This window comes from Cygnus atratus, chromosome 1 (genome assembly GCF_013377495.2).
Source record: "Cygnus atratus isolate AKBS03 ecotype Queensland, Australia chromosome 1, CAtr_DNAZoo_HiC_assembly, whole genome shotgun sequence".
NCBI classification, from domain to species: Eukaryota; Metazoa; Chordata; class Aves; order Anseriformes; family Anatidae; genus Cygnus; species Cygnus atratus.
The window spans coordinates 143,294,389-143,308,640 of NC_066362.1; the positions used below are offsets into that span (position 1 = coordinate 143,294,389).

At 42.4% G+C, this 14,252-nt stretch overlaps 1 protein-coding gene across 9 annotated transcripts in view; it reads right to left on the reverse strand.

The window, feature by feature from the left end:
- Positions 1-14,252, reverse strand: part of ST6GAL2 (ST6 beta-galactoside alpha-2,6-sialyltransferase 2) — a 53,499-nt gene that overhangs the window by 25,687 nt on the left and 13,560 nt on the right. For 4 of the 9 annotated variants that reach the window (XM_035558117.2, XM_035558115.2, XM_035558113.2 and 1 more), the window contains exon 2: positions 1,306-2,308. In XM_035558117.2, coding sequence (XP_035414010.1) covers positions 1,306-2,251 — 946 coding nt within the window. In that variant the 5' untranslated portion in view covers positions 2,252-2,308. The other 5 variants (XM_050716432.1, XM_050716419.1, XM_050716418.1 and 2 more) reach the window with 5 other exon arrangements.

Sequence of the window (14,252 nt, forward strand, 5' to 3'; positions counted from 1 at the left end):
ATTGTTCTCTGGGTTCTCCAGTACAGCACTAATCCATACTTGTGTAAACCGTGTTTAATGGGGAATAACAATAACAAAGAATTTGTTTCAATCAAGGATTACACACTGGAGAAGGGAGGAGCTGTTAAGCTATTTTACCCCAGAGATTTCTAAATCAGTGGGGCTTCCTGTGAAACTGAGGGTTACCCTGGTTTGACTTTTGCTGCAGGCCAGCAGGGCACCTGGGTTGTGTTGGAGGCCTATTAGAGCAGATTGATAATTCTAGAGGCTCTAATATATCCCAGAGATTTAAAGGAAATCCATTTGTGTTAAAGAGATGATAGAGTGTGATGAAGCAGGTATTGGGATGTGAAGTCCTGGAAGATGGGAGGATTAACAAAAGGCACATCGGAAGGTTTTTATATAGAGAGCTGAAGGCGATAATTCTTTGCTCAAGAAGCAAGCTTGAAATGTACATTTTGTCCTTCTTACAATGCTGCACATGTACTACAAAACAAACTACTGAGATGTTAACACAACTAGTAACACTCATTTTTGAGAAGAAAAAATAAAACTGACCTGGATTAGTTTTATGGCTCCACAATCCTCTTATGAACAGCTATCACAAAACTCTCAACTTCGGGGAATTCTGTGTAACATTGACATCTCAGCACCATCTCACTGACTCAGTGCAGCAATGGAAAAACAATGGGAGGAGATACTCAAACTCATTTAAATTCTCACTTGGAAAAGAGGTCAGGGGACTTGACCTTGGAGCATGAAGCTGCTTACTCAAGGATCTATATTCTATATGCCTGTGAACTCTAAATATACAGAAGATTAAGATGATGCTCTACTGCTTCTTGGCACGGAGACAAAATTTAGCCTGGGACAGTAACGCTACAAGCAGTTTCTCTATGAGTCACCCCAAAATATGGACAGGTACAACAGAACTTTTTGGAATAAAACCTGAATATGCCTCTAATCTGCTGAAGAAATAAACACACTTTGCATAAAAATGCCAAATATGGCAGATCTGTTGAAACAAGTGTCTTTTTTATACTACAAGCTGTAATATGCTAAGAAGGCATCATTGTTTTCTTCAAATCAAATTATGACTTCAGGCCAAATTTTCCTTTCAGTTATATTGCTCTGAAAGGGAACAGCTTCACTGAAATCTGTAAATTCACACTCACGTAACGCTGGTGAGAGAGAATAACCAGACCCTTCAGAGACCTACACTTGAGAAGAATGAATCCTTTGAAAGACAAACATGAATACGCACGTGTACATACATATGCACATGAATGGATACATTTCACCCACCTATTTCATCCCCTAGAGAGGAGTTCAGTATGGCACCAGCAGACATAACTACAGCACAACTCCCAAAGCCATGTGTATACAATTTGCCCAGTGGAATCTGGGGAACGTGCTTCTCCCATCCAAGAGTGGAGAAGGGAGCCTCCTTGCCATCTATTGTTTTCACATTCACCCTTTCTTTTAGCTCACAGAAAAGCTGGTCGCCTGTCAACTTAGAGTTTCGTTTCCCTTTGAACCGCACCCCATGCTTATTAGTGCTCAAATAATCTTTCATCGCCTTCTGCAGTCGAGGGTTTAGCATCTTGGAAGAGACATCCCCTTTCCAAAGCTTGTAAAGAAAAGATTTCGACATCGTGGAATACAGCCCATCCCAGTCATCAGATTCATCAAGCATCTTGCTTCTCCTGTGCTTTGCGCTCCTTCTCCTCATTCTTCTCTGATGGCCCCAGTTGTTCTGTAAAATATTTTCTTTTGGATTATTCTCATCTGCTGAGATGAATTTTGCTATCTCTTGAAGGTTGCTGTGCGACCGAGGCTGACCAGCAGCAAATAAATAATCATCATTCACTTGGTAGAAAGCACTTTTTGATTTTCTTCCTAATTGGGATGGAAAATACTCATCTTCACTTCTAAAGGCATCTTCCAAATCAGTCCATTTCTTAATACTTCCAGTCCCTGATTTAAATGTACCTAAAAGGTCTTCATTCAGAAGTACCTCATTCCCATCAATGGTTTCATAGAATGACGGATCGTGTATGGCTCCCATTATGACTCTCTGCTTCCCCTGAAGGGGCAGAAGCCTCTTAGTTTCAACGTAAGAAAAGGAACTGGGAACGGGCTCAGCAGTATTGCTATCTGTAAAATAGATGAAGATCACCAGAAAAAGCAGACCCCATGCAAAGATCCCAAACAGCATAAGTTGTTTCCATTGCTTCAAGTTTGGTTTCATGGCAGTGCCTTTACCAGCTCCTCTGTACCTTGAAGTATTGGTGAAGGAAAATGAAACCTGGAAAGAACATCAAATATTAATCAGGAATGGTTCTAAATATAGATACAATTCAGAAATATCTTAAGAGGCTTTGACAGGAGCTGCAGAATTAATCTCTAAGCTGTAGCACGGCACATTCAGAAGCAGAAACAAACTCTGAAGCCTGCAAACACTGTAGGAGTGACACGCTTTGGCTGTAACCACACAGTGACAGCTGCTAGCTACAAAAGAAGCTGGTGGCCAGTTTCTACAGTAACACTGGATCCTGCCTTCAGGGAGATCATGTGCCTGCCTGCTTCAGCTGTACAGAGCGTACAATTGCGAGAGCAAAAGCAAAACCCACGTCCATCTGTATGCACAGTGGGGAGAATATTAGCCGCTTCTCTTTTGCCATGAAAAGTCCTTGCACGGTGAGACTGCGAGTAAGACAGCCTGTGCTCAAAGGCACCAAGCAGGGAGCACAAACTCATCTGGACAGTCCTCCTCTGCCCAAATCCCTGATGAGACAGTGCCCTATGGATATCAACAAGCAACAATAGGGGAGAGCACCACTCTGGCAGGTCAGGGGGAGTCTTTTGTTTTCCTTAACTGGTATGAACTGGAATAGCCTCAGCAGCCAAATCATTTGCTGGGGAGCACAGCCCAGGATCAGACCTGAATAAGAGGTCTGTTCAGATGCTCTGCTTGGGTGCTGCACATGCCCTGAGGTGACACAAAGGAGTTCTGCACATTAAGGCACGAGGAGTTTGTGTTTTCCAAAACGGGTGACAACTGGCACAGCCAACTAAATACATTCCTTTAGGATAACGATGGATATTTACATAAGGAGGGAATGGGGGAGGAATGTTAGTCCTAGACTTGAAATCTGTGCTCTACTAATACCTGGGAATTTTGGACAGCTTGTGTATTAATGGAGGGACGCATTGTCCAAAACAAAAGGAAGTCTGACTGAAGGGGCTTTCTTTCAATGAAAATACACTAACACATTGCTGGGCCATCACGCACCCCATGCCCTTACAAAAACTTATTTGTGTCATTAGTTGGTGTGGACTTTGGTAGAGAAGTCAGCTGAAGAAAGTACAGCCCTCCCTTAGCATAAGCCTTATCATTCACCTCACACCATACTAATCTTCAGCCTAAGTCAACACTGCAGTGTAACTAAATCCAGGTACTATTTAGTGACAGATCACTTACTTGATCTGGATTAGAAATAAACCCCTTCTTCTGGAGATCTGTTCCTAACCCCATTTGCTTCAATGATCACTTAACGGTGCCACTTTAAAGCCCTTTGTGCCAGCCAGCTGTGGTCAGAAAAGAGGAAAAGGAGCAGAGGCAGGTTGTGATTTCACTAGCAGCCTGTGCCGCAGGAGCCTGCATCCCACCAAACCGCATCCAAACACCACACACAGCTTACACACCTCTGATGACACACTGGCTAGTTACACCTGGTGGTCAGGAGGGACCAAAAACATAGTCACCAGACGCTACTATTTGAGTACATCAAAGGTGAGTGCCAAGCTTAGAACAAATCTGCAGCTGAGGCTATGTTTCAGCATTAAAAAGAAATTGGCAGTACTGCTGGTGCAAGGCACTCTCCGCTGTGCTCCTTATCTCTGCCCCTGCCCCGTGCCTCTACCTGATCATGTAACACTGCTGTCTACTGAGCTGGCGTATTACAAACTGGACCATTTGTCCTGACACACTGATACCACAACGGTAGGGATGCAGGGGAATGTGTGTTAAAGGTTGATATTTTTTTAATTTTTATTTTTTAAACTGGGTCAGTCCCTTTATCCATTTCAGCCTGGTGACAAACACAAAGTTCCAGCACAGATGAAAAGATCGCCTACCACAAGGTAGAGGCGAGAACAAACCGCAGGTGCTATGAGCAAGGATACTTCAGACAAGCGTTTCTGCTGACCCCCCTTGAATGTGAGGCCACAGCATCACATTTCCCAACATGGGCTATTTTAATACTCTAAGCAAAGCCTAGAACAATAAATAAATAAATAAAGCTAACTTTAGGGCTGAAGGCATTGTCCAGATAGAGTGAAGATTCAGTGTCGCAACTGCGTGACCAAATTTCGTTTCTAATACATCAAAAAAATAAAATTCATGAGTACAATAACCCTGTGCTCCTCACACGTTTAGCTTGGCTTTCACAAACCACAAGGAAAGAAAAAGCTATTACTCCAAGTGACCCATTTCCCAGTTGCATTCTGCTGCTGCAAGATTGTTCCCTGCAGTACCCCTACACTTCACCCCCCACTTCCAATTTGAAATCACTACAGGCTATGTCCTGTGGGAGTCTACTTTCAGTATATGACGGTTGTGCAACTTAGGTCTGCCCTCAAGTTATTGCAACCTGCCCACTCATCAGCGTTCAGATGTTTTGCATTTTTAAAAAGCAGCATTCTTTGCCTGTCTGAACTGCTTTCATCCCTTTGTATCATTTTCCCTGCTGTGTTTCCCCAGCACTTTTCAGCACGTGGCTTCCAAACCACTGTGTAAGTTAGTCTTTGCTCAGTCAGATGTTTCTCCTGCTGAATATACATTTCTTATAGGATCAGCAAAGGAAGCATCTTGCAGAATCTTTTTAAACAGACAAGCTTGCAGGAAGTAGAAGCTATAAAGGAAGAAGTCACTAATATTTTCCACCAACTCAGGCAATAAGTCTAACCATAATTTAAACATAACCCATATCGAACTCTCATGTTTTTCTCTAGTTTTCTGGGTTTTGTTTTTATCTTATCACTAGAAATTTACAAGAAACAGAAAGGGTTTAGTCTTAATTCAGGTATAAAAATATGAAAGTTTCTAATTGTCTGTGATAGTGTGTGCTTGGTGCAGCAGACTGCCTCAGCATGAAGAATTAGTCTAGACTCCTAAATTTGACATTCAGGTTACAATCTGAAAAAAGGAATGAGTTGCATTATTAATTATTTTTAAATCAAGGCAAATGATTTTTCCCCGAACACTTAGAGAGTCATACAGAACATTTGTATCAGTTGGCATGCACATGTGAGCAAGCACAAGATTACCTTTATCACGCAGCAAAAAATTATCTAAATAAAAGAAAATATCAGCATACAGCAGTATATTTGCCAATGCTGCAAGCAAAAGGAGAGACACCAGCGAGAATAAATCAGAAAAACTTTACCCATTAACTACTGCAGGAGCTTATCTACAATCCCTTGTTGCAAGTGGGGCCTCAAAAAGGATACTCAAATCTCTTGAAGACCGGAGCTATGCAAGCAAATCTCTGTGCTGCTTTAATGTTTTTTTGCTCACAAGAAAAGCCTTGTCCTCCAGCAGTACAGCTGAGCTGGAAGCGAATTCAAGGTCATTACTGTATTAGTTGCAAGAGGACCCCTACAACCTCACAGGATCTTGACGGCTGTGAGTGGAAAGCTGCAGTAAATCCAAAGAAATATCAGTGTATCTTATCTCCCTCCGCACAAAACATCAAGTCAGCTCCCCCCCAGCCTCTGCAGCTTCTCACACCTCGCCTGTCGCTGCCTTTGGCAATGTCTGGGAGGAGAGGGCAGCCCCTCCTCATGCTCACCCCCCGTCGGCAGCAGACCCCTCTGCTACTCAGCGGGGGTCTCCCCCAGCACCACCTGGGGTGTGTGTTCACGAAGGCACTGCATCTCTGCTGCAAATAGAAATGCGTTAGTGTAGGAAACCAGAAATGAAAATCGTAATGAGTGACACTGGCTGAATGAAGAAAAACAGGTGGTTTCGTGAATGCAATTACCAAAGTCCACTGGATCTTTCAGGAATAAACCTCCATCTCTCTCATCTGTGCTCATCATACAGCTTTCAAGCTGTCAAAGCAAATCTATACAGAAATTTTAAAATTATTGTTCATGTTGTTTCTTGTTTTCAACTTCAACACCCCTGCCTCAGTAATCCTCCCTGCTTACAATGACAATGCTGATGTCAAAGTTCATCCTAAAGAAGACCGGAGGTGCAAGCCTACACTGGGGGAAAAACCCCAAGACTTAACCCAACCCAGTTTCCCATTCAGCAGAAGCAATAAAGCACGTTAAAAAGCATCTCTTGCCCCAGTAGCTAAAGACTTCATTACATATCTCCTTTCTGCTGGGCTCTTTCAATCATCAGCTGGTTTAAGCCCCAGCTGCAATATGGTTAGAGATGTTTCAGGCTGCTTGCATAGAAGCCATGGAAAGCAGAGGCAAGGCACAAATCAGCACAGTGGGTAGAGAGGAGAGAGAGTTATGTATTTGCTTAATATAAGTACTAACAGCAGCTATGGAAAATAAAGGCAAACCCCAAGGGTATCTTCGAAGTATCCCAGGAAATAAAGCCAACTCCCCACTGGAAACTAAAGGCCGATTTTCCAAAAGCAGCACCCACTTATGGGAAATTTCATTTCACCACACTGAGATGCAAGATACCAACGCAATCCCCCCTCCCTGTGTACAGCCTATTGTTTGGCAACAAGGAGCACTTCTAATTTTTCTGAAGTAGGCCTCCTGACTATTTCTTAAGTGAGAAGAGATGGATGAGGGAGATTTTTTTTATTATTATTATTCCTTTGAAACATTCCTCCCTTTCAACACTGTCTATTGTTAAATTAATTTGTATAGACCCCAACGGCTCAGAGGTCAGAAGGGTTCAAGTTGATGTTCTAAGCTGTGCACTGTTATGTTAAACAGGGTTTTTCTTGGCTGCAGCTTTGCAGTGAGAAGGTCACCCCGGGGTTATTTGGGGTAGCAAATGTTAGCTGTGGGCAACCATTCCCAGAGGGCTGAGAATCAGACTGGGGTTTATTTGATGGAAAGCTTAGGCAGCCTGCACAGATAGCAAATGCTCCTTTAGTCTGCCTCATCTCCTAGTCAGCTAATTCCAGGGTATTAAGAAACCTCTGGCATAGGGCAAGACAGCTGGAGGCTGTATTTCCAGGGTGGGGAAGCACACTCATCCCCTCATGTGGGAAGTGCCAAATTGGTTTTTAGCATTATCACATCATTTATGTGGTGCAAGCTGTACAGTAGGCAGCAACAGACAGGAAAGCCTGTGGGGAGTGGTGACTGCCAAAAGATGTATATTAGTCACTTGATGGCCTGGGCACTTGTCTTATTGGCTGTGATGAGGCCTCCTAATTAATGAATCTCTTTTGGACAACTTCGTTGTTAGTCCCGATAAATCTGGCTACTTCCTTCAACATTATTTTCAGAGGAGTCAGGCTGCATTCTGTGTTACTTGTTTCAGAAGATGTTTTCTTAACTTGCTGCAAATAAGAAACATCCAAATGATTCAAACATCCAAAGTAGGTTATTTCTCTTTTCAGTATTGTTGTGTCTTTTTAATCTATATCTACTTACCTTCTACTTAGGGAACGTTCCTTGGGAGTTACACAAATGATGGCATTGCTAACCTGAATCGTTTTTTTAATGCAAGGCAAGCACCCCAAGTCAGGGCATTTGGAAAGCAGAATCTCAGGTTCTTGTTTGCTCCTGAGGATGGATGCAGGCAGGCAGCATGCCTGCTTTCAGGTTCTCTGATAAAAGCTAGGATTTCAAGCTGGGAGGTGGGGGGGACTTTTTTTTTTTTTTTAATAATGACCCATTTCTATTAGTCCAGGCTGTATGAAAATTACTAAATATAGTGAGACTCACAGTAAAACCCACTCGAGCTGGCAACCCAGCAGCTGGAGGAACACTCAGTGGGGCTTCTGCCAAGGAACATGTCCTAGATTATTTTGTAGGAGCATGGGGGCTTAGAAGCATAAATCTCCAGGTTTTAGTGGGAGGTCACAGCTATCTTCTCTGCATCTGATATCCACTCTCCGCGCTCCATCATCAAGTTCAAGCTGCCTGGCACTGAAGCCAGCTATCACTTTCCTACAGTCCACAGCACCGCCTGCACAGCCCAGAGACCACATACAGGTTACCTGAGTGTGGGTTGACAGGAGGGAAGTAAAAATAACCATATTAGCTCTTAGCCTCACATGCAGACTTTACCACTGCCAATGGAAATGATCATCACAGCATCAAAGGACATGGAAAACCTGGCTCCGCAGTGACTGATTGCACCTCTCAGGTCAGCCTCCACCTATCCAACTTGCAGCACCTTTTCTCACTCTCCAATACACACAGATTCTACACTCCAGACAGAATTTCCTCCCACATTTCTGGTCAGGAAGGAAAACACCACCTTTTTGTCTTTTACAGACTGGTTATGAGCTGACCACAGTCTCGGTATTATAACTATGGGTTTTTAGAGAAATGCACTACATTTCACTGTGCATGACGTTTGGAACAATTTTGGTGTGAATCACTTCCAGGCTCCTCAAACAAAACTACGAAACAGCAGAAGTTGTAGTGAAAATAAGCAATCCTCATAACATGTCTTTCATCAGCCTTTCAGGGACCCCCTCACATATCCCTTTAACATGTATGCTCAGCCTTACCTACTTCTGAGCCCTATTTTTGCCATTTGCTCTTGTCAGACCTTTGCAGCGCCCTGGCCCTGTTCACAGCAAGATGCAAAATCTCAAACCTGCTTCAAGTCGCACCAAATGTCAGCAGTGCCTGGCTCTACCACAGAACATGGGTGCAGAAACCACCACTGTGGCCATAGTCCCTAGCACGTCCTCACACACAGCTAACAGAGAAGCTGCTAAGCTATCTTCACACCACTTGCAGAAGTACCAGCTGGCTGGTTGGGGCAGTTTTCAGTCACACTTTGGCTGCCACAGCATTGCCTCTTCACCCAAGCACCAGGCAAAAAGAAAACAACCAATCACACACACAAAAACTCCTATATACATTAGTATAAAACTGCTGCAACTATCCAGAGATACTCTAAGTCCTCTTCAAAGTGAAATTCATGGATAACCATAGAGGCTTCTTGCTTTGTACAAAGACCATCCTAGCTGGCTACACTCTTATACCTGAGTAGTTCCTCAACTCAGACAAAACTTCATGGATCAGGCCATAAAGCAGCCCATGTTTTTCCTTGGGCTACATTAACGCATCTCTGCTCCCCCTCATAAACTGCAAGATGCTCCCAGAGCACCTGATCAGCACCAGGGTCCTGCGAAGCCAAATGCTGTACATTTGCAGGAGGGTGCATGCTGAAAAGGCAGGCTGGCTGGAGATAAAAGCCAGGTGTAGAAACAAGGCAATCAGATTGATGGCAACCACTTGTTTGCTCATCTTCCATTCATTCATATGCACCTTATTAAGGCACTTATTTTTATTGCTGAGGAGAGGTCAACAAGAAGCAAGTGAGCACACAGAAGAAAGGGAGGAAGAAGAGGGGAGAGGCTCGGGCAGGCAGGAAGGAAGCCAGCCAGCCCAGCTGCAGAGCAGCACAGAGGGCAGGAAGGCAGGGGCACCTCAGCACTGAGGGGTGAGAACTGGAAGCAAGAACTTCCTCCCATCACAACTATCAAACCCTCTGGGGAAGCAGCCGGTGAGCCCTGCTCCTGCTGAGGGCAGGCTTTGGCCCAGAACACCCTACTCTCTTTCTACCAAGCAACTAATGGGAAAGAAGCCAGCATGCTCCCACAACAGATAGGAGACCCAGGTGAGTAGGACTTGATGGGTCTTCCCTCCCTTCCCTTCGGCTACTCTTCCCCAGGAACTCACTCTGCTTCGCACCATCTCAGTGCTTGGGCACCCACTGCGCTCCTCAGATGGAGCTTGGCCCTTGCTCCCTTTACCACCATGCACCAGGGCACCCTTCAGACTGAGCTTTGTGATGGGTTAGTAACCAAAACAGCTGCACAAGTTTTCACCTCTTCCACAGTCACTTCACACCCTATACAGAGATGCTCTGAACTACAGATGCAGTTGGTGCCTGAAGACCCCGAGCAGAAGCAGGAGTTACTGCCTGGCTTCAGTATAGCCTGGCTTTTTGTGGGACTGATCCTCCCCTGCCCAAAGAATAAGGTTTTAATCCCTTTCCTCTTGCAAAACCGCAGTTCGGGAGCAGCCCATGCCTATATACTGATGTCATGTGTAACCAAACATGATGGCAGGAATTTCTTAAGGCCTGAAACACAACAGAGACGCAGAGAAATGGATAGCCTACTCGGTGTCTAATAAAACGTAAGAAAACAATCCAGCCAGCACATACAACTGTATTTGGTTCCACCCCCCCCCCCCCAAAACACACTATTTTTAAGGGACAGCTTTTAATACCGTACTTGCAAAAACATATAATTCAAAAAAGGAAGGAAGTGCTTTGAGGGTTTTATTTAAAGCTTGACAGGATAAACGAATCACAGTCTCATTAAATCACACATCTCAGACTGCACACAAGACTAAACCACGAGAAATAGGACGTTACAAATCCTCATGCAGTTCTACACTTTGAGTACAACAGCTCATTTTATTTCTGCTCTTGTCAAGGTTAAAATAAAAGGCTTCTTTTCTTTGCTCCATAAATGTTTTTAGATACTATATTGCTTGAACTTAACACAGCAGTAATTGCACTGAAAAAGGCCAATCTGAATTGCTTCCTGGAAGAAGGAAACATTTATACTAACATGCATGTGAACAGAGAGCACAGTTACAAAAGGTCTATGTCAATAGTGTCACAAAACCTTGACCAAACTCAAACTCTAAGCAGAAATGGTTTGAGAACTTCAGTTTTCCACTTCTATGTAGTAATATTTCTGATATACTGAATATCCATATCTCAATATAGCAGTAAGTTTTACATCTATAGAGTATGTTTCTATTGTATGTTCCAATAACGCAAGTCCTATACGCACTGCGTTTTGCTTCATTTTTATTACCTTTTTTTTTTATTAGACTCTAGTTTGTCTTTTTACATTTGTTCCAGAAAGCAAGCACCCCCTTGTTTTAAAACTCTAAAAAAGAACAGTGGTAAATAATTTGTTCCTAATTTCTCAGTTCTATCTCACTGCCAACTCCTATTTATGTTAGCAACATAATTGTAAGAGAGCATTTAGAAAATTATCATTGTTAATGTTTCATTTCTATATACTCACACACATACAAACAACATGTCCTCTACAGGCTTATTTTCATTCAAGCTTCTAGCCTAGAGCAAAGTTTCACCCTGGAAGAAGGTCTGCCAAACTGAAGTATGAAGTCAGTTGAGCCCTTGTTACATTACGAATACAATCCAAAAATCAAAGTTTCCTGGACTGCAACACTTCCTCCACTTCCCCTCCCCCCCCACACACACACTTTTTTCTTTCTAAATATATTTTAATACTTAACATGACGATGCTGATGATAAGCCAACCTACACTAGTCAGGATGTTTAGTTTGGCTTCGTAGAACAAAATAAAGTGGTATTTGTAGTGAAGGGTGTTTTTTTGGTGTTGTTTTTTTTTCCCCTCCTCCTCTATTCTGGCACTGTTTTATGCATGGCTCAGGGCAATATTAGTTTAAACTATGGCAAGATCAACAGAAATCTTTTCTGTGGGAGATACAGCTGTTTGTAACCTGATCCTAACCACTGGAAATTGAATTCTACCTGACTGGAAACTTTGCAGAGAAATAGGATCTCGGAGGATAATGTCATGGAACCATGAGCCAACCAAAGAGTTGGCTGGTCTGCAAGACAGTTGCATTAGCTAGTTTTGCTATGAAAGTTGACATAACACAATAGTATTCTAATCTCATCCTCACTGGATACAACTGTGGAATTACCATTTGATGCTAGTTTTTATTGTCATAAGAGACAATGCAATCTAAAACCTTGCACTGTTAGATCTACAGGCTACTACAGATGAATCTGAGAAATAGAAAAGGTAGAGAAATAGAATACTTATTTCCTACTGAGATAGTTGGCAGAGGTATTTGACATGCCTTTACATCCACAGGGAAAAGTCTCCATATAAATATTGTCTTTAAAGTCTGAAGCTAAGCAGTATACATGTAAAATATTCCTTTCCTGCAACTCTTCAACAGGTGGAATTCACAAAATTTTCATAGAAATATTTGCTAGGATTTCAAATGCTTGCTACGTTGCCTTTGGTTTTCAGCCAACAGGCAGTCCTTTGAAATACTGCTGATTTCATTAAAGAGACCTCCTTTTGAAATTGCCTTTAAGTGGCCAAGATGCTGCCTATCTTTTGCATGCTCCACTTAGAAGAACGTAATTCTCTCCGAGAAAAGAGGAAGGGAAGGGAAGTGGTCACTGTCCCAGCTGGGAGGAGGATGCCCCACAAAGAGAAGCAGCTCCCTCAAGCCATGGATGACATGCAACCTTCTTCCATCCTCTCAGGAAGATGCCAGGAGCATCTAAAGTCTTTTTCCCTCTTCTTTCCTTTATGGCATGTTGTCAACTATGTACCCACAGGCTCCCTCCTGGCTGTTGCAAGGAATAGCTGGGAGAGTGCTAGTGCTTGCCTTCCTTCAGGTTTGTGGCCTTCCCAGAAAACATGAGTTTTCCCTCTCCAGGGCACCATCTACCACTTTGGAAGGTCATCAGCAACACTGACACCAACCATTTGCAGAATCAAGAAAAAAGTTGGTAAGGACGGAGACAAATTTCCTCGTGTTTTTGCCCCTTGCCTAGCATAATAGAGCCCCAATCCACATCTGCAGCTTTTAAGTGCTAAATGCACAGAACAAGTAATAAAGTGAAGCCAGTTCACTGCCCTAAATCAATCAGGAAAAGGTTTTCTCTGCCAGCACAAAGAGAATGTTCTGAGAAAGAAACCTTTGTTTTAACATAGATGGACTCCTTAGCAACACCCAATCCTATCAAACCTATTTTGCTGATGGTTTTCAGTCCTGCTCAGAGACAAAATGAATAAACTAGGATTTAGTCTGAATTAAGAGCTCATGCTCAATATTTTTACCATTTTGATAATTATATTTGCATCTATATTTCAAGTCAATAATGTTGATGGCGATGTTTTATAGTTAAAAATACTAGAGCAGGTATGGGTGTGCTGTCCAACATGAAGGCAAGCAGAGCAAAATTTTCTCACTTTTTTTTAATTATTGGAGAAAAACACATTGAAGTTCATGCTAAATGTGAGTATAAAAATGCAAAGATTTACTGGCAGTAAGCATAAATGACATCAAGCAGTGATGAAACTCTTGCTCTGGTCATTATCTGTCTACAATCTACTTCAAATTTCTCAGATTTTTTCAGTAATCTGCACAAAAACATTCTCCTGTGTCTGATCTGCTGTGGTTCAGGAAATGAGGCAAAAAGAGTAAAATTTGTGTGATTCTGTAGCTGGACATGACGTATTTCAGCAAAGCACTGGTAATCCACACTCACTAGTAGGAAATCTGTTATTACTAGTAGATCTACCAACTACTACAACTACTTTGGTTAATTGATTAAAAAACTATACCAATTCAATAGAACAGAATATAGGTACAGTATATTTCCTGAATTTGTATTAACTTGTACTTCATTTTAATTATCTTTGCCTTGTATAATTTCACAGTATTTCCAGTAACTACAGCGAATTGTATGAAACAAAAATCCATAAAACCTCAAATATGGAACCTGGTACCACCTCAGCTAGACCGTGTGGGATTGTGAGAGACATCAGGTTATGAGACTGTGTTCCCCAGGAAGGCATGGTGCAGCCCTGTACGTTCACATAACCCTACCCCTACGCTGCTACAAAGCCACAGTATAATCCTGTAGCATCTTACAGTTCTGAAGTGAAATTTACAGAGGACTATAAAGATTTAATGACCAATTAAGAACAAGAACTGTTTAGTAGACTAGTCTACTTACAAGCAACATTTATTCACACACAGCTTGTACCTCGCATTCTGCTTTCCCACTTTGAGAGCCCATTTGTGAGCAGTAACAGCAGTCCCACAAGTTGTTTTTTTTTTGTCTGCTACATACAAAAATGAGCACCATTGGACTTTTCTTAAACAAGCAGATAGACAGTATGTTGTATTCCAGAAGAAGAAAAAAGTAATAATAATACTTAAAGTTAGTTGGGAAGAATGGAGTAACTGGAGCTTCA